We start from the raw sequence: 22,694 nt of genomic DNA on the forward strand, positions 1-22,694 counted from the left end.
AACTAATTCAAATTTTTAGTAAAAGTTAAAGGAAAAAAAAAAACATATTTAACCCTATAGTTTATCATTATAGATAACAAAAATAGTGATTATAATTGTGTCCCGCAAAAATTGTTAACAACTATCCTGCTAAATTCATTTCATTTCAATTTCAATTACCTGTCTAAACATTTAGGCAATGGTAGAAATTAATAATGACTTTCTGAGTAAGATAATTCAAAATTTCCTTACATTCGTGACCATCAAGATTTGGATTATTTATGTACTTGCTGAGATCATTTATAGGTCCAGCCCAATCAACGGGTTCAATTCCATGGTACTATAAGAGTCAACGTTATTTAATATACATTTTCTTGTGCTAACAATGAAAATGGCTATACAAGATTGAATATGATGAGCAGAGGAGAAATATACATGAATATCTAGATATTATTTAGATTCATCTCAATGTAACGTGAATAATACTCAATTTTTAAAATTTGATAAGAAAATAATAATAAATTTATAGATATTTGTTTTATATATTTGTTCATTCCTTTTAAGTTATTTTTTATTTATTTATTTTGTATTTTATTTTAAATTTTATGCAACTTCTTATTTAGTATTTAAAAGAGAAAAAAATGTATTATTTTGATATTAAATTATTGATACTAATAACATCTTTTATTGTAATTTTTTATTTTTTATAAAAATATTTAATGATTATATAGAATATGAGTATATTCATTATCTAAAAGAAATTTCACATCTATATATCAATAAAAATAGGGTATCATTATCTCTCTCACACACACACATTATAATGATGAAATATGGTTATACTAAAACTTCATAAAAGTTGTTGATGCTATTAAGTATAATTAAGAATGATAAATAAATTTTTACTCGTAGGTAATTTTTTTAATAAGTCTTTGATAGTGACAGAAATATTTAAATTGACAACACATGAGTATTAGTAGTACTCAACTTTTCAAATTAACTCATGGATAAAGAATATAAATTTATCATATTTATTTCATCATCATTGTTATTATCATTTTAAATTATCAAAAACATTCTTATTTTATTTGAAATTATGTTGGAATTTATATAATTATAATTTCAACTAATCAAGAGTTTCAATATTTCAAAACATAAGATAAATAGTTATTAACGTTCATAAAAAAAATTCACTACAAGAAAATGTCTCATTAGTAATTAATTTGAGTGACAAAAAATTGTTAACCACCATAGTGACCAATTTAGATATTAGTTTACAAAATAAAAAAAAATATTGGTTACTAAAATATTCACTACATTATAAATACAAAATTATAATTGGTCTCCAAATTGGTTTCAAATTTAGCTATCAAGATTTTAACTACCAAAGAAATTTGGTGGTTAAACATTAGCTATTAAGATTTTTTTTCTATTAAAAAATTGGGTTTTAAATTAGTTTATAATTATATAACTTGTCAAAATGTTTTTCTGTTGAAAAATTTTCTTTTAACACTCTTCTTTAGATTATGCATTCACTTGACTACTAGTTTCTATAATTGGGTTAAGCATGTTTTTAGTTTTTCAACTTATATGTGAAATTATAATTTGTTTCCCTCGAAAAAATTCATAAAAAATTCATCTTTATATTTTAGTAATGTATGAAATACATCTCCAAAATCAAAAAAAAAATTTAAAATAAAAGAAAATTTAAATTACATGTGGCTAACATGTGTCAATTACATGTCACATATTTTGACATTTTAATCCAATCGGCATCACCTAAAATTTAACGTTGTTAATTTTGAAAAACGTATTTCATTTATTAAAAAGTATAAAGATAAAGTATAAACTATAAGGAATTTTATATGAACTTTGAAAAAAAGAACGAATTTCAATTTTGTATGTAAATACAAAAACTAAAACATAATTAACCCCTAAAAATAATGGTTTAAAGAGCATCATAATAATATAATAAACTTGAAAAAAAAAAATAGCACATATCGCAAATTACAAGCACCATGAAATTGTAATCAGAATTTTTCTCTAGCTATAACATAATTATAACAACTCAAAAACATAATTGTAATTATCTGATATATACATATATGAGCTCTCAAGAAAAAACTTGATAAAAGCTCACATACACCCCACGCTTTAATTAGAAGCTAATCATACACGTATAAAAAAAATAGTAAATTATCATTTGAAAACTCCATGGATCATCATAATAACCATTGAGTTATAATCATAATTAACAAGTGAGCTTTTGGAAGATGGTAATGGTCCCATGACCTTTGATTCAACATTTCTTTTAATCATAAAAGGGTAGGGTTTGTATTATATATAATTTTTTAAATCTAGTGGTGCCGGCCTATACACTTTAAGCCACACAACCAAGAAGACATAATATGCAAGAAAAAGATCGATGTGCTCACCACTCACGTAGACTTCAACCAATGAAAAAAGTTAATACCTTTCATTTTTTTATTTAAGTGAAAAATGAATATTAATTATTGTTAGAAATCTCACATTTAAAAATAAAACAAAATTATACTATACAGAAGAATGTAAAGTTTACGAAATAATTTTATGAGGTTGATTTAAATTTAAAATTCTCGTTCAAGATATCTTAGTATGAAAATATGTATTAAAAATCTTACATCTCATAAAAAACCTTCTCTCTCAATAATTATCTCAATTTGACTATATATTTCAAAAAGGAGAATTCCAACTTTCTAAACTTTGGTGGTGCAGGCCTGTATTATACTTTACCACACTAGCAATTATATAATACGACATACGAGTATGGAGCAAGAAAATTGTTCACGTAGACTGCAATGCAAGCATCCAAAACAAAATCAGTACCCTTCTCCTTTTGGTTGAGAAATCTAGGTCACAATAATCGTTATATCAACATATTTTCAAATAAAAAACAAACACGATTGTTAAACTATTAAGAATCTGTGATTCGGGTTGACGTATAAACTCTTGGAAAATGGCGTCAACATTTGAATGCAAAAATGGAAACATATGATTTGGTAATATATCATTTACCCTACTTTGGTCGTGTGACGATAACACCTCATATTTGTGATTATTCAAACAATTCACACCATATTTGCTAAACCTATGCAGCAGGGAGATACAACACATAAGGGAGAGCTTCGTTTAAGTCGGTCACCACACAAATCTGGTTCTGATTCTGAGAACATGAGTCCAACTTACACATAAGGAATTGACACCACTCTCAACTCAAAACCTTAAGACGATGAGTATATGGACGATAATCCTTATATAGTGTTCAATTTTTTTATTTTTAATTAAGTTTACTCTTGGATTCTTAACCGATAAAGTCTGTCTCGATTTAATTTTTATTCATGTGACTGTACTGTGTTAATGGGTCCTATATCTCTCTGATTAACGTTCATAACTCAAGAGTCTAAAACGTGAAATACTAATAGATAATAGTTACTTAAATATGGATTAATTATACTTAATTGTTTTGTTTAGGAAGATGATAACATGAAGAAACCAGAAAAGATTGATAGAGCATGCATGCTGGTTAGTCTCGGAAAAGTGAAGCAACCAAAAAAAGTGAGTACTTGCGTGTTAAATTCGCCCCCACGTAAAGTGGCCACAACTTTTTTGGAGGCTTGGAAGATGCATGCGCGTGGACCAACCTCTTAATACATATGCACACCCATTCCTAATTTCTTGGCTTAAAATTGCTAAACAAAACCTTCATCCACGTCAACAACGTTAATTTCAGGAAAACAATTGTAAAGAATACCAACTTTATTATAAGAACAGGAACAGCGATTATTGTCGCATAAAATCTACTTTTGCTGATACCCATCTATGGATTCTGATGAGAAATCTATCTTGAAACGGACAATGATTTCTCGATGTCTTTGTACTTAAAGTTCAATATCTCAAAAATGGAATCTAATTGAGTCAACCATTTGTGTCTAATTAATACACAAAAAGAGTTTGTGTAAATTACTGGTTTTGATATTGCATGATAATGAAGAATCCTTAGGGTGTACGTGTGCATTGGTTTTTATTTGAGTTTAGCATGTAAAATTGAGTATATATATAATAGTGAATTAATACATATATATATATATATATATATATATATATATATATATATATATATAATGTTGGTGAAGGTGAAAGTTTTGAAGACACTTTTTCAAACGAGTTTCCATCATGGCCGGGCCATGTTTGGCAACATCCCATGTGAATGTGACTTATGTTTTCAAAAACTTGGAGAGCATTATGGTCGACCCCAGCTTTACACACACACATGATGCTGTCTAATGTTCTCACCAAGTTTTAGCACGTTCAAGAAAAAATTAATCTGGGTAATATTATAAACTTTTTTTGTAGCTTTTAAGCTTTTGAAATTGGTGTCGTGCAAATTTCAAATTTTCATCACTCATTTCATCATACACTTGGTGGAAACTTTTACCACATATTTACATTTGTTTGGTTTCTAAAATGTTTAATGTTTTTTTTTTTTTCACAAATGCAAATTATGTCAGACAAGGAAAAAAGAAGATATCTATAATTATATTTATACGAATTTCAAAAACTAATTTTTCTACAATCTCATGAATGACAGTAAGTCATATATATTCATCTTATATAAGAAATAATTGTGTTAGATTTATGATTTTTAACATTGAAAACATAAAATTATTGAGGGACCGAATTCCCATTCCGTCTTAATTTTGTAAATATATATATTCAATGTTAATCTTCCAAGATTATGTAACAACAGAACTTAAAATTAATAATGACTCGAACTTGGATCGTGTGACAACACTTTTAACATTGAATTTAGTATATGAACTACTTGCGTGTGTTCAGCTTCTTAATCATACTAATTCGAATTCTATATACTATCAATTATTTATGTGAAAAAATATAAAAAGGTAGAAGAATTTTTTCTATTTATTTAAAACATACATATTAAAAGATTTTGACTGCTTTCAATACTGTATTCGGGGCTTTTATATTATAATACAAGGTTTATAAATATTATTGGGTTAAATATGTTTTTGGTCTCTTAACTTTCAGTAAATTTTGGAATTAATCTATTTCAAAATTTTGGACCAATTTAGTCATTCATTTTTCGAAATACGTGAATTTAGTCATTTTAATCAAATTTTGTTGAATTTATTTGACATTTCAAGAGCGTTTCATTATAGTATTTGACTTAACATTGAAGAAAAAATGTGTCAAACAGTATTAACAATTCAAATATAATCCTGAAATGCGTAAGAAACATTAAATAAACCTAACAAAAAATTTGATTAAAAGGACCAAATCAACGTATTTTGAAAGATGAAAGACTAAATTGGTTTAAAATTTCGAAATGGACTAATTTCAAAATTCACTGAAATTAAGGGAGCAAAATATTTAACCCAATATTATTTACGTGAAAAATCTTTCGATTAAAAAAACTATCTACCTAATAAATAGTGTAGTATATGGTTGATGTAAGTTTTTCCACACAATAAATACATACATACATATATATATATATATATATATATATATATATATATATATATATATATATATATTTATTTATTTGACGTACGTTTGTGAAAGTTTGGTTGAAAGCAAAAACTCAATCAAACGAATAACCTAAGACTGTGTATGGTGTGTGTTCTTCTATTGGTTGAATGAATGTGAACAAGAGAGTATGTGTCCGAAAGACAGAGAAAACAACTATACAACGAAGTTACTTTTTCTCCCACATTATTACACAAATGAATAAAGTTCATTATGTTTATGTATCACAAATCTGGAGGAAATATAATTCAATTCTTCATGAGAAAAAAGGAAAAGAGAATAGTTTGTGTTAATGTTTCTCCCTTCAAAATTTTTAAATTCTCAAACAAGGGAATTCATTAAACCTGACGTAGCCACGTGATTTTCTTTTAGAAGTAATAAAAAGTTTGGTTTGATAAATTGACGTGACCCAATAAGCCTTTTTGTGATTAATGTATGAGTGGTTTAAGTACCCTCTAAACCAAACTAATTAGGACCAAAACAAAACCTAATTAATTGGATTAGGTTAAGTTAGCTTATGCTTTATTTATTTATATATTATTTGCGAACTAACGTTCAATTACCTAGTTTGAAGAACAAACTGCCACTTGCATGCAAACCCCGTATTCTATTAAAAAAAGAAATTTAAATAATTTAATTAATCATTAATCCATTTAACTCACTTCACGTGATGGCCATGGATGTGAGTGAGATCAGACTTTCAACTCGCAGTTTCATGTTAGAAATATATTATGAGTGTCTTTGAAATCGTATCCGTCACAAAAGTTGCAACGGATAAAATTACATTTGAAACGCATTTCTTCTTCACCTAATTTGGTTTCAAACACCCATTATGCTTTCTAATATATTATATGTAATTTAACTATTCTTAAATAATCATTAAACATGGCATTTTAAAGAGTGTTTTGTTTTCCTAATATTATTCATACTTTATTTTTTGAATAAAAACAGTACACGAAAATAATAAAATAAAAAGTGGCATATGTAAAAGCGAGAGAGTGCAACGCAGTTGTGTACCTTCTGAATCGGGAGAGGGAGAAGGAAGGAAGCGCTAAACGCGCGTTTTGCAGAGAGAAGAGAAAACAAACAAAACAACTGAACTGATTCTCTCTTCTCTTCTGTCTAAGTACCGTAACTCTATTCTCTTCTCTGCTCTCAGATCTTGCAAAAACCCCTTTCTCCATAACCGCAACTCTTCTATCTTCTCTTCAAGATTCTTTTCTCTTTCTTTCGCACTTTCTACTTTCCCTCACTTTCTTCTCTTTCCTTTTCCGTTTGTTTCCCGGGAAAATCCCCAGCCGCAACCACTGCTTCGATCTTTCCCGCGCCATCCAATTGCTTATTGCTCTGTCCAAGCTCCCGCATTTCAGCTCACTGGAATTTCCGCCCCTAACGGAATTCTGCACTGCGCAATTTTCCGGGAAAGTGGGGGTTCCGGGAAACGGAGCGTTCTCGCGATGACTATACCGTTGCTGCAGTAACGGGGATAAGAAGAGGAGGAAGTGAGACGAATGGACGATCGAGGCGGTTCCTTCGTAGCTGTGAGGAGGATTTCGCAGGGTCTTGATCGAGGCAACGCGTGCCATTCAACTTCTGGTAAACTTCTCTCGTGGTTTTCGTAATTTTCAACGTCTGATTCCTTGGGGTTTTTTTTTCGGTTTTTTGTTTTATTACTCTCGCTCACTCTCGCAATAGTCTTTGAATCGAGACTGAACTCAGGTTTTTCACTTGCGTTATGTTTGCGGATATTCAAAATTGCATTGGTGGGTGAATTACTGAGTTCATGATTCCTACAGCTACTACTACTTTTTAATTATTATTATTATTATTTTATTTTGATTGGTTTAAGACTGAGTTAAGCTCGGTAGAAATCTCTATGGAACTAGCTCAGTTTACTATAGAGGGTGTTACTGACATACTGTTAGTTAATCTTAGCGTTATAAGTTGTTTACTGTGCTTAATTTATGGGTTATATCCGTGATGGGGTTATCTCGTAGATCTAGCATTCGTGAAATGCGTTATTGCTTGTTTATGTATACTGGAAAGTGCAGATACTGTTGTATCTCTTTTCATCTAGTGTGAAGCTGAGTGCAACTGTTTAGGTGCAGAAATAGCGGGGAATGGTGAATAAAGCAAGCTGGTGGGTGGCAGTATGATTAAAACTGTGCAAGTGGCTAGCATAATGATTAAAGCAAAGCCCACTCTTCGCTGTGGTTATATTTGGCTGCTTGGCTTTGTCCGTTTCCCTTGTCCTAAGCTTTAATCAATAATACGAGCTATAGAAAACAAAATATTTATAAAGTGATACTTTGGTTGGAAAAGTGACAGAAAGAAAAACGGGGAAGAAATAGACTATTTTTTTTTTTTTTTGTGGTTAGAATAAGTTGTGTGGTTTTAGAAACTGGGGTGATTACAAATAGTGTTGTACTACTTAGGATAGTTAGTTACTCATAACACATGATTGATTTCTGTCAGTCAAATGGCTATAAAATTGCGACTCAAAAATTCGAAGCTCAATCTACATTTATGGGCAGTTTTATTTTGTTACAGCTGAGTTTGTGACAGGATCAACAGCGTGGCTTGGCAGAGGTTTGTCCTGTGTCTGCGCACAGAGAAGAGAAAGTGATGCTCGACCCTCTTTTGATTTAACATCAGCCCAGGTAATGGTTTTAGTGATTTAGTTGCTGAAGCAGTAATTTAATACCGTTCAGTAATTATGTTAACTTTTCTCTTGGGCACTGCAATAAATAAATGAAATTTTATAATGTGACTTTGTTGATGAGATGCTTCATCATACTTGTCTTTTAATGAGATAAACCTCTTCTAAACTACTTACAAGAGTAAGCATAGCCTTTTCTTCATAGAAACATATTGAGCAATAAATTTGTATTGGAACATCTTCCATTTTACCAAATAACAAAAAATATAATAAAGTTCAATTGTATTTTGGGCTGTGTTTTTTTTCTCTTACGTTTCTGGAAAATTCATTCGTTTTGTAAACAAATGAATGTATTTATATATAATATATAGCTTGTTCTGAATTTGTAACACCTAATTTGACACTCGTGTTTCACATTATTGGATTTTCTTTATTTTATAATGTTTGCTGTGATTTATACCTTCTGAGATGGAAATAATAAGCCACTCTATACTTCTTTTTTCTATTAAAAAATGTTTATAATTATGGATGACAAATTCTCAGGAGGAGTGCTTGCTGAGGTTACAGAGTCGAATTGACATTCCATACGATAGTTCTATTCCTGAGCACCAGGTATTTCTTCTATTGATATTTTTCATGTCACTGTGAGTGATGTGGTAATGACTATGTATGAAGTTCATCAAAGACTTTATGTGCTTCTGATGCCTTACCTTGTGTTCAATCTTTTATCTCTTAATATAATTTAGATTTTTTTATGCTTTCTCTTAGGATGCTCTAAGAGCTTTATGGAGTGTTGCATTTCCTGAAGAAGAACTCCGTGGCCTGATATCAGAGCAATGGAAGGACATGGGCTGGCAAGGGAAGGATCCATCAACCGATTTTAGGTAGTTATTATTCCTCTTGTTTTTATCTCAATGCCATAAACTGTCATCACTTTTCTACTTGTTGCTAATAGTTTCTGTTTGTGTATATTTTGGTAGGGGTGGTGGTTTCATATCATTGGAGAATTTATTGTTTTTTGCTAGGAATTTCCCGGTATGATCCCTTTCTGTTTTTTTCGGAAGGTGTTTTTTTTTTCTATTGTTTTACACACATTTTGGTATTGTAAAAAATATTTTAAAGTCATTTTTACTTGTCCAAAATCAATATCTAGATTTAGATTGTTATATATAAAAGCTATTTGATTGCCTGAAGGGATTAACAAATAAATCATATTAGGATTCACCCTAAGGAAATGTTATTTTTTGTTTGTAGTTGTAAATAGGACTTCTGCGGGTAAATATTTTGTTATAGGGTATTTATCTGTTCGAAGAACTAGTTAGTACTTCCTCCTTTTTGAATTCAAACTGAGGATTTGCCATCTATTTCTTCCGAAAGGGACTTTTTAATTTTTGCATGCTTTATCCGACAATTGATACGGTAAAGAAACTAATAGGCATTGATTAGCCAAAAAATATATTTGCTGATATAGGTGTGCGTTAGCTAGTGGCTTCAACTCACTCTTCAGCAACTAAGAGAAAAACATAATTTCTTCCTACAGACATTGATAAAATTCTCATGTGCTGCTTTTGGACTTCCTTCCTCCATTGTAGAATATTTTGGCCGTAGTGATTTGTTCTTTTGCTTTATCTTTGACATATAAGTATGACATTTATTGGTTGAGTTGAAATATAAATGAGAAGAGAATGACATTGAAATTAATTGATTTTGTTTCTCTTTTGCAATGGTCTCTCTTTGTCAAAGTACACCAGCCTCATCAGAGTCATGTAAAATATAAAGCCATGGAACTTCACTGAATTTTTTTTTTCGTTATTCACTGTTTGCTAGATGTTAAAAATCTGTACCCGTCACTTAATACATTTTGTGAATTGTGATAATATATGCCTTAAACGCAGAGAATATTTTCTGATAATTTCTAAGATATGGTATCCTCTTTTTTATGTACTAATCCCTGGCTTCTTTGTATATATTACTTTCTTGGTGTTGAATAAGCATAAACTACAGGTTTCATTTGTTATGAACAGTTCCCAATTTTTGCTTTAGGAATATTATGAATCAGATTCTTTTATACTCTTATTCCCACTGGGTTTGTCCATGTTAATTTAGTCTTGGTGCACTCCTTCGAACACTTTCGCAGCAACCTTGAGTTTTAGTAATATTTGCTATTCATATAACTATCATAAAACTTGAACACTTTTTTTTTTTTTTTTGTAGAAATCCTTTCAAGATCTTTTACGGAAGCAGGAAGGAGATCGGTCAGTGTGGGAATACCCATTTGCTGTTGCTGGTGTTAACATCACATTCATGCTTATTCAGATGCTTGATCTTGAAGCAGGTTGTTTTACTTCTCCTTTTACTGTAGTTTACTAGTCTCAGCATATTTCATGTATAAAAGGAAGAAAAAGGTTGTGTTATAATCCTCTGAATGTTATGCTGTTATAATTTGCTTAGGATGTTTTACCAATTATTCTTGCATACTTCAGTATGGCTAGTTTCCACTGATCATTATCTGAGTGATGGCCAGTGCCACATTGTAGTTATGAGGGATTAGATTCGATGTGTCCTTGGGCCTTTCTCCTTATCCCGGGAGCATAATGTTTTTACTTTATTGGAAAGAATGGAAGAAGTTGGTAAATGACAGGCCAGCCTTACACATTCATTCTTCACTTTGAAACATTTTCATTTAGTTTTTTGTATGGTATAAAATTGTTCTTAAAGTTAAAAGGTATATGTCCATGTCCTTGGATTTAAATAAATTGTTTTGGACATGCGAATATGGATTTTTATCGATTATAATATTTTAGTTGTATTTTCTGATGCGGGATATCATGAAAGTGCATGTTTCTTATTGCAGACTGTTGCATCATAGATGTTTTTCACAAGTAATGAATTAAGTTTGATTATTAGGTTTTCTGTTACTAATGTAATTTTTGTTTTACTTGACAGTCAAACCTCGGACCCTGGTAGGAGCAACTTTCCTAAAATTTATTGCAGGTAGTCTTTAGTTTTGCTCTCGTTAATCTGTAAATTTTTTCTTGTAATATTTTTTCAGTTTACATCGGAAGCAGGAAGGTGGGGAGCTTAAGAATAACAAAATGCTAAATGTTACAAAAGTATTTGGGCCTGTTTCGAAGAACTTCTTCACAAACTCCCAGAAAAAAAAAAAGGAAAACTGAAATTAGTTCCTTCTCAAGCTAAAATTATCTTGTGCTTAGTTAATTTATAGAAACTTTCTTATAACTTCTTTAAATTTTTATTTTAACTTATGAGTAAGTTAAAACTTACGGAGCAGTTAATTCGTTTTTGTTTTTTTTTTCTTTCTTAGAAGGGTTTATGGAAAAGCTCATCCAAACGAACTCTTGATACATTTGTTTAGATTTATGAAGGCTTTTTTTAAGGAACATGTTTCTTTCACTACCTCACTCACTTTTCTTTTCTAACATTTTTCTCCCAAACAATTGTACTTCATAATTTGTGATAGGTTCATGAAATTTTTTTCCTGCAAAATGGCATTGCTTGAGAAAAATACTTGTGTTTGTAGCTTTTACTTGATAATGGTGGTCTTCTTTTTATGTTAGTTTCGCTCATAAAGTTAGTAAATTAATTTTTATGCTTGTCTGACAGAAAATGAATCAGCTTTTGATCTTCTCTATTGCATTACATTCAAGATGATGGATCAACAATGGCTTTCTATGCGTGCGTCATACATGGATTTTAACGTATGTATTCCTGATCATGATATTATTCTTCATAGATAAGGAAATATATGGCACTAGCAAATTTAACTGAAGTATGTATGTTTGTTTGGGTTGCAAGTGATTATGAACATGTTACTTTTGTTATAACAGACAGTAATGAAATCTACACGACGTCAGCTGGAGAAAGAGCTTTTGCTTGATGACATAATGCGGCTCGAAGATATTCCTTCATACAAACTTCTCACAAGATAGTTATCAGTGCTTATTTGGAGTCTACTAGTTTTAGCCAGAAGGTTGTACTTGATGTGATGCTACTCTTGTAATTTTCATTCCTTCCAATTCGGCATTTAACCTTCTAACATCTGAGCAAGACTGAGGCGAGCCTAAGTATGATATCATCAAGGTTCTAGAGGCAGCAGTTAAGATTTTAATCTAGTGGGGGAGGAAGATATTGTGGGTGGGACAAACAAACTGTCAGAAGAGTCTGAAATGTAGGTTTTCTTGGTGCAAAAAAGATTAGATTGTAATGAATTGTGGTTTGCCTATATATTTCATCAGTGTCCATTAATTGGCAAATATAGTTTGCAGTGTTGTAATTCAAGCAGGTGTACCTCGGTAGATAGATTCTGTCTGGGCCATGTTTGTGGAGGAATTAATATACTGCAGATTGTTGTTTGAGTTGATGAGTAGTACCTTAACTATTGCGTTTGGCCAAAAGTACCCTTTTTCTATTGTATGCATATTTTCTATTCTAGAATCGATTAACTTTGGACGAGTATAGATGAGGAAAGAGGAAATTTTTATCTGTGCAATTTACACTGAACTTCTTCAGACTTAGAAAAAGAAAAAAATCTATCGGTTGACGATGTTGACAACGTTAGGAATGTGATTTGAAAAAGTGATTTTTTATTACACAAATACCTCTATCTTATGTATTGATGAGAAGGTGCAGTGTTGGCCATTGTCCTATAAAAAATGGAGGCATAGCTGTTGGGGTTTTTGTGGGGGATAAAGTAAGAAGATTGATTGTGTCAACGAGAGATATGAGTTGTCCATAGTATGAAACCATCAAGATTATGCGTTCCTTGATTTTATTTTTTTCTTATCTGTTATATTTAGATTCTTAAGTGTTTCTTTTTTTCCTCAAGTTGAATTACAATGACTTTTTACCATAATAATACATGATTGTTCCATCCATTTATCTAAACACTATTCTCTTGACCCTGGTTGTTGAGTTTTTAGCATGGGATAGTCAACCAGTCAAATCAATAATGGGTAAATCAATAAACCTAATAAATATTAAATTTTATTAAAAAGATTTTTTAACCAGATTATGATATTATGTAAAAAAATAGACTTTAAATCTAATTTAATCTTTCATACTGTTTTGTAATACTAGCTTTGCATTATTTCTTTTGATTAATCTCTTGTGATATACAACCATATTATATTTGACTTCAAATTCATGTTTGAGTGTTGCACCGAATCAAAAACAAAATAGACAGGACCAACAATAATACTCAACCTCTTCTCATTACATACATCAACCACATGTATTTCCTTTTATTACAGCAGTTGCACATGAAGCAGGAAGTAAAATGAAACCATCATATAAGAAGATAAATTGTGGTTCAGAAACATATCCTGGGTTATGAATTTTTGTTCATCCCTTATTTCTATAATCATCTAATTACATCTTACTAACCAAACATTACTAAAACACTTGAATTTGGACTTTAAAATCTAAGATTTTCAAGTTTTTCGTTCATGACAAATTTAAGATTAACATTTCTAATAAAAAAAAAAAGAAGATACCTGAGCGACCTATAACGCCCAAACTAAGGCATGCATCAAACTGATAAATTTCTCTTCGGTGAATAATTGGTAAGGAAAATATTGGACGAAAGAATATACTATTAATACTTTCTTGGATACCAAAAAATCTACACAGATTCATTAGTGGAAATTATTTTTTTTACCATATCCTTCAAATGATATCAGTTACTGCAAAAATCAAGATGTCTTATACACAGTAAAAGTTCATGGCATCCTACACTTATATATACATTTGTCTTATCTAAGTAAAGAGTAATAGTAAAAAAAAACTCTCTCTCTCTCTCTCTCTATATATATATATATATATTGACAAAAAAATGTTCCGTAAATATGAACCAAACAATATTTTTTATGGGGGTAATGGTTCCCTCCAAACAGAAAAATAATGGAGAAAGAAATGTAAGGAAAGTTGTAATAAGTATACATATACAGAGATTTCAACTTTGAAGAACATTGAACTCTGTGACACGTACATGGCAACATATATATGTATCAATCAAAGTGGCTTAATTTAAGTTGATAAATACACGTAGATGATTATAACCTACCGACCAACATTGACCTAGAAAGAGGTAAAGCATTCATGCTCCGATGAATTTGAGTCCTCGCAAGGAGAGTGATTGTGTCTTCCTTCATACGTGGTTATCACCATACGACAATCCTCTGAGAGTCGTTCAACCCTCTTCTTCACCCTGCAGTTGTTGTGGGTGCAACGGTAATAACTTCTGCAATTTCCAAAAAATTGTTGAAAAAAATACCTCAGCAACTCTCAAGATATATTCATTTTTTTTGTCATGTTTTTGTGCCAATTAATCCTTAAATTGTCATCAAACTTGTTCAATGAAAGTCTGTAAATTCTTGGTATGCATGACAGAAACTACTTACAATAGTTGTACCTGGTATGTGTTGATTACATCTTAGCAGAGAACTATATAATAAAGGATAAAAATTTGGATGAAATTTGTAGAGTACTTTTGGTTTTGGTGTTATTTTTCAATTCTTGATGCTTTGTTTGGACAAGTTAGGTTAAATTTAATATAAATTTGTACTAAGAACTATGATTAGTTAGTGTTTTATGTTGTGCTTCCTTTAGCAGTCATCTTTTTTTACATAAGTCTTGCCATAAAGAAAGAGAGAGAAACCATGGATGGTGTCTTGGTTTGCCATTACACAGTTACTTAACAGTGAAATTGCTTTAAGACACTAATGTTGACATTAATATTAGGGTTTTGATTTTTATGAAACACCAAAATTTTGTCATTATAATCTAAGACAGATTCTTCTATCACTTTATCAGATTCAGTCATTAATCATGTCGTTTGCAAAACTTTTATACAAAGTGTAGGTACAAAGATAAGGTTATATTGTGCTTAATATTAGTTTAATATACTGTGTATGTGACAAAATAAATTATTGAAAAATTAATAGATTTATCATACATAAGAATTTGTTATTGATAGTATAAAAAGTGCATATTAATATTAAAATATTGATTGATCATAATACCTTTATATATCTTTTATTCCCTAACAAATACTTTTCATGATATAAATAAAATAATCCTTTTAATATATAGGAAAGAAAATAAACAGATTTATATTAAATATGTTGCAAAGATACAAAAAATTAAATGATTTTATAATTAGTTTTTGAAAAATTAAGCTCTCTATGATACATTTGAATCCTACCAAAAAGAACCAGGCATATAAACCACACCAAGAGAAATTTTAACCTTGCGTCCAATGTGTGAGAAATTATAAAATACAAAATATAAAAATATAAAATAAATGACTACAAAATCCTAAGGGTATAATGCATTGTTTAAGGAATGTCTCGATTTAATTTTCTTTTATACAAATATTGTTAGGTGGCCTGTCAATATCATATTCGGAAAACAAGTAATAATTATAGAGTTTAAAAAAAATCATGTATTTAATTAAATTGGAAAACAAGTATAGTTATGTATTTTAAAAATTTGAAGTCTTTATGAAAAAAAAAAATAATTGACTGGACTTACGACCATATTATATAAGACAACAAATTTAGGAAACATGTAAATGGATTTAATAAAAATCTACGTATGAATATGATATATGTATCAAATATTATATATATCTTATACGTCAATACGTTTATTTTAAAAATAATAAAATATAATATGTAATATATGTATATTGAAAAGTCTATAAAATTTGTTAAGAATATGATAAATATATAACTATTGTGTGAATCTAAATTAAAATCATACGTACTAAACAACATCAAAATAAAAAATTATAAATTATTTTTATTATAAAAATATTAATATTTTATATTAGATACGAAAATATTGGTAGAATAGTCTAAAGTATTGAATTAAGATCCCTCTCGAATACAGATATGTATCATTAGAATAGCTATTTATAGGTTGATTGTGGTTAAAAATATCAATTCTTGTATAATGTATTCTAAATGTCATTATTAATACGTTATATAGCTAATTGATCATAAAAAACATAATAATGAAAATGTATAAACTTTAGATTTTATATAATTTAAAATCAGAAAATGTTATGTTTCTTGACATATCATTCATGTTTCTACCCTATCTACAAGAAATATGGGTCGTAGATATTAATATAATTTCTTAATGCTAATAAAAGATATAAAGTAAGATATGGTATGATTATTTAGTTTTTTAGATGTACTTCTTAGATATTTATGTTCAAAAACATGCTATTAAACATGCGTAATCCTCTCTCAATAAAAATTCAAACTCTTAAAAGAAGTTAAAATCATATTATGTTTTACAATTAAACTTTTTCTATTTAATTTTTATAATTATATTTTTTTAAGAATAAGTTCGCATAAATATATAGCAAACTAATGATGAATCGGTATTGAAGTCAAGCTCTGTCCCTTCATAAGAATTGAATTTAAATTTTTTCTTGTTCTTTACATTTGTGTTTGATCAATGAGTTATTTCGAACTAATACGCAGAGAGAGAAAAAAAAAATTCCAATTTCCAAATGTCAGCATAAAATTTGAAGGACTACCCTAATAATAAAGAAACATAAAGAATATCGGTTTTTTATTGGTCGAAAATGTTAATAAATCTTATCGAGTCCAGATTTTTTACTGATTTTTTTTTGTTTTCTGCTCAATATTAAAAATATACTGTATTAGTATTTTAAATATCTTTTTAATATATTTTAAAACATTAAAATTATTAGTAATCAATGTATTATAAAAACACAATAAAAAAACAATACAGAAAAAAATCAACAGAAAATCCAAATTTTTGGTTTCAAGTAATGTCATCTGATTGATTTAAATTGGAAATTTAACTAAAAATGCATGTTTGGACCAATTTTAGCTTCTTATGAAAAAAAAAATCATCAAAACATATTAAATATTATTTTAACCCAAATAATATATATGAAAAAAAAACATATATAAAATTCTAAACTATTTGCCAATCTCATAATATATATATATATATATATATATATATATATATATATATATATATTATTATTATTATTATTATTATTATTAAAAGAACTTGACTCAACTCGTAATATGATGATAAAGTTTTATTTAATATTTTTCCAAGGGATAAACAACATAAATTCCTATGGTTGATTAAACCTGTCACTTAAAATAAATACACATCAAAGGTATGAATTTATTACTGATATATGTATTAAGTTATATGCACATAGTTCCTTTGTCGAGAAACAAACAATTGTTTCCACACCAGTATATAATTCTTCTACTTTATTTTCAAAAAAAACTGGTTATTATCAAGGTTGGTACTGCATCACTCTATGATGTTAATAATTTTTTTGTTAAACAATATATGTTACTGTCATGTCCCATCATCCTATTAGAAAACCTATTTCTGCTAATTCCAGTTCCATGAACCTTCGTTCCTGAAGTCATTTCAGCTCTTTCCACTTTCCTAATTGCACTTCTAAGTACATATCTTTAAGTGCAATCTTGTGATGATGATATATATGTATGTATTAGGTTCAGAGGAGATTTCATTGGAGAAACACAACACCAATAAGATTTGAGTTTAATCTCATAAGGTATTTACATTATTCTCAATCCAAAATCTTAAAGTGATGGATTTATGAGTCATGATCCTTATATGGTGCTCAACTTTTTCATTTTTGTTCAATATAAAATTTAGACTCACGTTTAAATTCTCAACCTCACTTGATATCTTGCTTTTTAGGTTAAGGATATTGAGTTTCCATCGATGAAACTTTGACCATTTGCATTCACAAGTACCTCCACTAAAAATATTCTCACTGTTTCTTCCCATGCACGCAACACTAATTAAGTACAAATATGTGTAAAGCAATGACAGTGTTTGAAAAACCAAAAATTTACTGTTACACGACTCAATCTGTTTGAACACTTTGTTAATCAAACTAATAACCTAGATTAACACTAAAACTTGTTTAATTAATGCATGCATTATCTATTTACCTTACCAAACCCTGTAACATGTCTCCAACGTTGTCAACATTTTAGAAAGATCCCATTATATGTTTCCAACATATATGTTTCAACATTCTTAGCTTTTTATCTGTAGTAGCTTTGAGACACATGCCAATAACTATTTTCCCCCTTTTCTCATTCAAGATAAAATTTATGTAAAACCTTTCATCATAATGTACCTGAAAAATAGACTTATTGTGCTTTATCAACTTTTTGTCCTATATATGATATATACTAATTAAAACTTTATTGCCACACATATAAAACTTAAATTGTATCAACTTAGAAAAAAATAAAAGATAAATGTGAATCCGAAACCCGCTCTAAATCTTGATTAGTTTGCTGATACTTTCTCTTAAAGAAAAATAAACCAAATGTTCTCACAATATTTACTGTATAAAATTCTGTATGGTGTTATTATTCCATTTAAACGAAAAGCTCCATGCATGGAATCAATTAAATTAAAGTTAAAGTATTAAAATTAAAGTAATCAGCTCCATGCATGGCTAATTAAGGTTTATTTAGATGAAAATAAGTATAAAATGATAACAGTTTTTATGACATTTTAACATAAAGCATGAACTGGAATTGGAAAACTTAAAGTTGGACTTTTACAGAGAAGGATGAATATGTAGAGAAGTTTTGTGATAGAAATACGAGGAGAAAATGGATGGTTTTGAAATAGAGTACGAAATAGGGGACCCTATAGTGCATCTTATTGTCAAAACAATAATAATAGCCCACCAAATATTTATATAAATATACCTATTTTCTCCCTTCCCTTTCAATAAGCCTGGGGTGAGTTAATAGAATCAACACTTGTGCATTTTATGCAGAATTTAAATGATCATGAACCATTCCTTTCATAGGTTTATATAGGTGTTAGATTCCCTCTATTTCTTTCTCAGAAACAAAAGTCTAAGATGAATGATGCCAATAAATGTTGTGACTTGTGATCAGGATTTGATTTAAATTATTCACCACCGACACACTTTTCCCAGAAAAAGACATTTTACCTTCATCCCCCCGGGTATAATGCCTCTGATATTGCCAGTGTACTCAACCACAAACACTTCTGTTCATACACACTTTCACACACCAAAAGTATTATATTTATTTATTCATTTTTCATTTCTCCCACCTCTTCAATATCTTTTCATTATTATATTCAATGAATGTCCTTTGATTGGGTGGTTCAGAAGAATTCTTCAGTTCAAAATCCTAGTTATTATGGCTTCCTTTTATCCAAACCAAGTGCTGCTTTAAGTTCAGTTTTGCAGAATGAATCATTTTTTAGTTAGAAAAAAAATTGAACTTCCACGTGATATGAATATATAATAATATATAACTCATTATGATCCTTAAAAATTACATAAAATACATGGCTTGAGCAAATATATATATATATATATAATTAATGAAAAGATTTGAATATTATTACCTCGGATGAAGGCTATTCTTGACAACTTTCTGGCCATATTTCCTCCATTTGTAACCATCGTCAAGCACATCTACATCGCTTCTTGTTTGGAAACAAAACCTTGGTTCTCTAAGCTTCCTCCTTATCTTCACCTTGTTCTTCTCTGTACCTGCGTTCCTCCACCTACCACAACGTAATCAATCACGTCTTCAAAGAACCAATTAACACTTCAAATAAAAAGTGCCACTTAAAGAAAATGGACATGTGATCTGTTTGAGAGATAGAACATGTGAAGTCAAGGATTCAGAAATGTGTTCCAGATTCAACAACATTATATCAAGATTCTGACTGGGGTTGTGATTTCATTTCGGTTCTTCATCGCAGAAAATTGCAGAGATAAATATATAATGTGATCACATAAACTAAAACTTGTGGATAAATGCGGCACACAGTCGCAAACTGTTGGCAAAATACTATCACGAAAACTCAAAAAATCTTGCTGTTGCAAAAAAAACAAAAAAACACGAATCGGTGGTAACTGTGTTTTAAAATCTTGAATCCAGATAAAGAAGCAATTCCTTTCCTATAAGATTAGACTATATCTCTTTAACTGATATATAAATAAATATCTACGTGCATGCACTTAGGGAGAGAGAAAGAGAAGATAAGAGAGACATAAAAATTAACAAAAATAGTGTAATGAAATTGAAGAAAAATGGAATTTATATATATATATATATATATATATATATATATATATATATATATATATATATATATATATATATATACCAAGCGTTGTTGTTGCCTTCACTAGCGTTTCCAGTGCAGTTTTCTTCATCGACAGGCTTTGGATCTAGAGTTTCTACCTGAAATACAGTAAGCAAAAAGTCCTTATAAATACCCTAAGATCGATAAGGACACAGAAGAGAAAAGAGAACACGAAGGAAATAAAATCTATAATATAATATAACCAAGGGTGAAGATTAGAGAGCTTTATTGAGTATTAATTCCAATTAATAAGGAGATTAATTTTGCTAAGTAGAATCGAAAGTGAATAACCACACCTGGTCGTTGTTCCAAGTTTTTCCGACAAGTTGGGTGTGATTCATGAATCCGATGGTTGCAGCAGTTGTGGCGGAAGAAGTAACAACAACATCGGTGGTGTTTAAGGATTGAGATTGTGAAGAAGGTGACAAGAAACCAAGGAGCTGGTTTTCTTGGTAGTGAACAAAACCCAATTCGTGTATGGGTTGTGGGGTGTTGGAGAAGGAAACTTGAAGGTCATAATTGGTAGCACCACCTCTCTCTCCTTCCATATCCCACTTTTGGAATGGTTCCAATTTCAATTTGACTCACTAACTGGTGTTTTGATTCGTCTGCTTCCTAGCTATATACCTAACTATACCTCTTCTTCTCGCATAATACCTCAAATCTTATGCACAGTGATTGGAAAGAACACAGAAATTAAGGGTAATTCAGCAGTGGCAGGACAAGGGTTTTGTACTTGGTCAACTGCTACTATGGAAATTATTATTCCTTCCCTTTTCTTTAAGGTAGTCTATTCTATTCTACTCTTGTACACACACACACAACACACACTCTCTATTAGAACACACGTGCATTGTCCCACAATGTTTTCTCAAGCAATTATCGTGGAGAGAAAAATGGAATTAGCTATGTCCTGTCTCACTTAGAATCGCCTCAAGTTGTGTGGATATATATGCCATGTTTTAAGGAATTAAAAAACCCTTGGTAAATAAGTAAAAATATAGGTTTAATGAGTTGGTATCACTCTCGTTTAAATGTGTCAGTTTGGTACCTACTTTTTAAAAATATGTTAATTAAGTCATAATTTTTAAAAAGATGTCTCAGGTCATTTTTAGCAAAAAATTATTAACACCGTTAAAACGGTTTTGATATTTCAAATGACTTACAACATAAGTATTGATATTTATATTAAAATTTAGTGGTAAAAGTCATGAATTAAGTTAACGACATTAGTAATTTTTGTCTGAAAGGAACATGATTAAGACATTTTTTCAAAAGTTGGAACTAAATTAATACATTTTTAAAAACGGATACCAAACTAACACATCCGAAAGAAAGTGATACCATCTAACTAATTAAACCAAAAATATTTAAATGATTCTTTTCTTTTTTTTCATAGAGAATGTATTGTAAACAAACTCATTTATCAAATTAAGATATTGTCATTATTTTATTTCCATTTAGTTCATCTTTCTACCTCTGTATAGTTCATATTTACGCATAACAAAATTTTGTTTCTCACCTTATTATTTTTTTAACACTATAATATTAAACTGAATTTTCATAGAACCGGATTTATTAATAATTTTTTCATCATTTATTCTGTAAACTGCACTGCACTTTATGAAATAACGTTTTTGTTAACACATCACTTCCTGAAGTCATTCATATTAATCGCAGAATCAAATGCACACTTCTTATTAGGGATGACAATTAGGGCCTGGCCCGCGGGCCCGGCCCGCAGGCCCGCATAAAAAACGCGGGGCAGGTCAGGATAGTGAGCCCGCAGGCCCGCATAGGCCCGCGGCCCACGCGGGCCGGCCCGTAAGCCCGCATAAAATTAAAAAAAAAAAAAACTTGCACTTGTGTATATTAATTACTTCTTTTATGGACTCTTGCATTAACATTTCAAATTCTTGTATAACTGGAAAAGACAAGTATTATGTAATTCTTAATGTGCTAAAATTTAAAGAATACATTGTGTATGTCATAGTATGAATATGATGAAAATGTTGAATTATCAATTTATCATCTAATTCCCCAAAGTTTTTACTTAATTTTGTGAACTTCTTAAAGTTTCCCAATTTTTAAACATTGAAAGTTTTATCATAAAAAAAATAAATAAATTAAAAAAAAAAAAAAAGCGGGTCGGCCCGCGGGCCAACCTTTATGCGGGGCGGGCCAGAGTATGCGGCCCGTATAAAATGTGCGGGACGGGGCGGGCCGGCCCGCGGTGTGCGAGCCTTATGCGGGA

At 29.9% G+C, this 22,694-nt stretch overlaps 2 protein-coding genes across 4 annotated transcripts; one reads left to right on the forward strand and one right to left on the reverse strand.

The window, feature by feature from the left end:
• The first annotated feature begins 6,538 nt into the window (after window positions 1–6,538).
• Window positions 6,539–12,600, forward strand: LOC114185207 (uncharacterized). 3 transcript variants are annotated; one of them, XM_028072800.2, is made up of 10 exons: window positions 6,539–6,691; window positions 6,864–7,161; window positions 8,116–8,225; window positions 8,768–8,836; window positions 8,993–9,108; window positions 9,205–9,259; window positions 10,439–10,559; window positions 11,171–11,218; window positions 11,849–11,943; window positions 12,073–12,600. In XM_028072800.2, the coding sequence occupies exons 2-10, from the start codon at window positions 7,077–7,079 to the stop codon at window positions 12,172–12,174; spliced, it is 801 nt and encodes a 266-aa protein (XP_027928601.1). In that variant the 5' UTR covers window positions 6,539–6,691; window positions 6,864–7,076; the 3' UTR covers window positions 12,175–12,600. The 3 variants fall into 3 exon arrangements, with proteins under 3 accessions (XP_027928601.1, XP_085530060.1, XP_027928603.1); XM_085673934.1 differs by having other exon boundaries at window positions 6,562–7,161; window positions 12,077–12,600; XM_028072802.2 differs by having other exon boundaries at window positions 6,562–7,161; window positions 8,131–8,225.
• A 1,411-nt stretch (window positions 12,601–14,011) lies between these two features.
• Window positions 14,012–21,310, reverse strand: LOC114184127 (putative WRKY transcription factor 12). The gene is made up of 4 exons (XM_028071378.2): window positions 20,737–21,310; window positions 20,462–20,538; window positions 19,691–19,852; window positions 14,012–14,483 (listed from the first exon to the last, which is right to left on the reverse strand). The coding sequence occupies exons 1-4, from the start codon at window positions 20,986–20,988 to the stop codon at window positions 14,321–14,323; spliced, it is 654 nt and encodes a 217-aa protein (XP_027927179.1). The 5' UTR covers window positions 20,989–21,310; the 3' UTR covers window positions 14,012–14,320.
• Between the last annotated feature and the right edge of the window lie 1,384 nt (window positions 21,311–22,694).

This window comes from Vigna unguiculata, chromosome 5 (genome assembly GCF_037176805.1).
Source record: "Vigna unguiculata cultivar grain cowpea cultivar isolate G323 ecotype 2 chromosome 5, ASM3717680v1, whole genome shotgun sequence".
NCBI classification, from domain to species: domain Eukaryota; kingdom Viridiplantae; phylum Streptophyta; class Magnoliopsida; order Fabales; family Fabaceae; genus Vigna; species Vigna unguiculata.

Bases quoted from the DNA above. Each gene is read 5' to 3' on its own strand.
- LOC114184127 (XM_028071378.2), bottom strand. From the start codon at position 20,988: ATGGAAGGAGAGAGAGGTGGTGCTACCAATTATGACCTTCAAGTTTCC. The intron at 19,853-20,461 runs GTATATATATAT...ACGTTGTGGTAG, and splicing joins GAAGGCAACAACAACGCTTG to GTGGAGGAACGCAGGTACAG. The intron at 14,484-19,690 runs GTAATAATATTC...TGGAAATTGCAG, and splicing joins AAGAATAGCCTTCATCCGAG to AAGTTATTACCGTTGCACCC.
- LOC114185207 (XM_028072800.2), top strand. From the start codon at position 7,077: ATGGACGATCGAGGCGGTTCCTTCGTAGCTGTGAGGAGGATTTCGCAG. The intron at 10,560-11,170 runs GTTGTTTTACTT...TTTACTTGACAG, and splicing joins GATGCTTGATCTTGAAGCAG to TCAAACCTCGGACCCTGGTA. The intron at 11,944-12,072 runs GTATGTATTCCT...TTGTTATAACAG, and splicing joins CGTCATACATGGATTTTAAC to ACAGTAATGAAATCTACACG.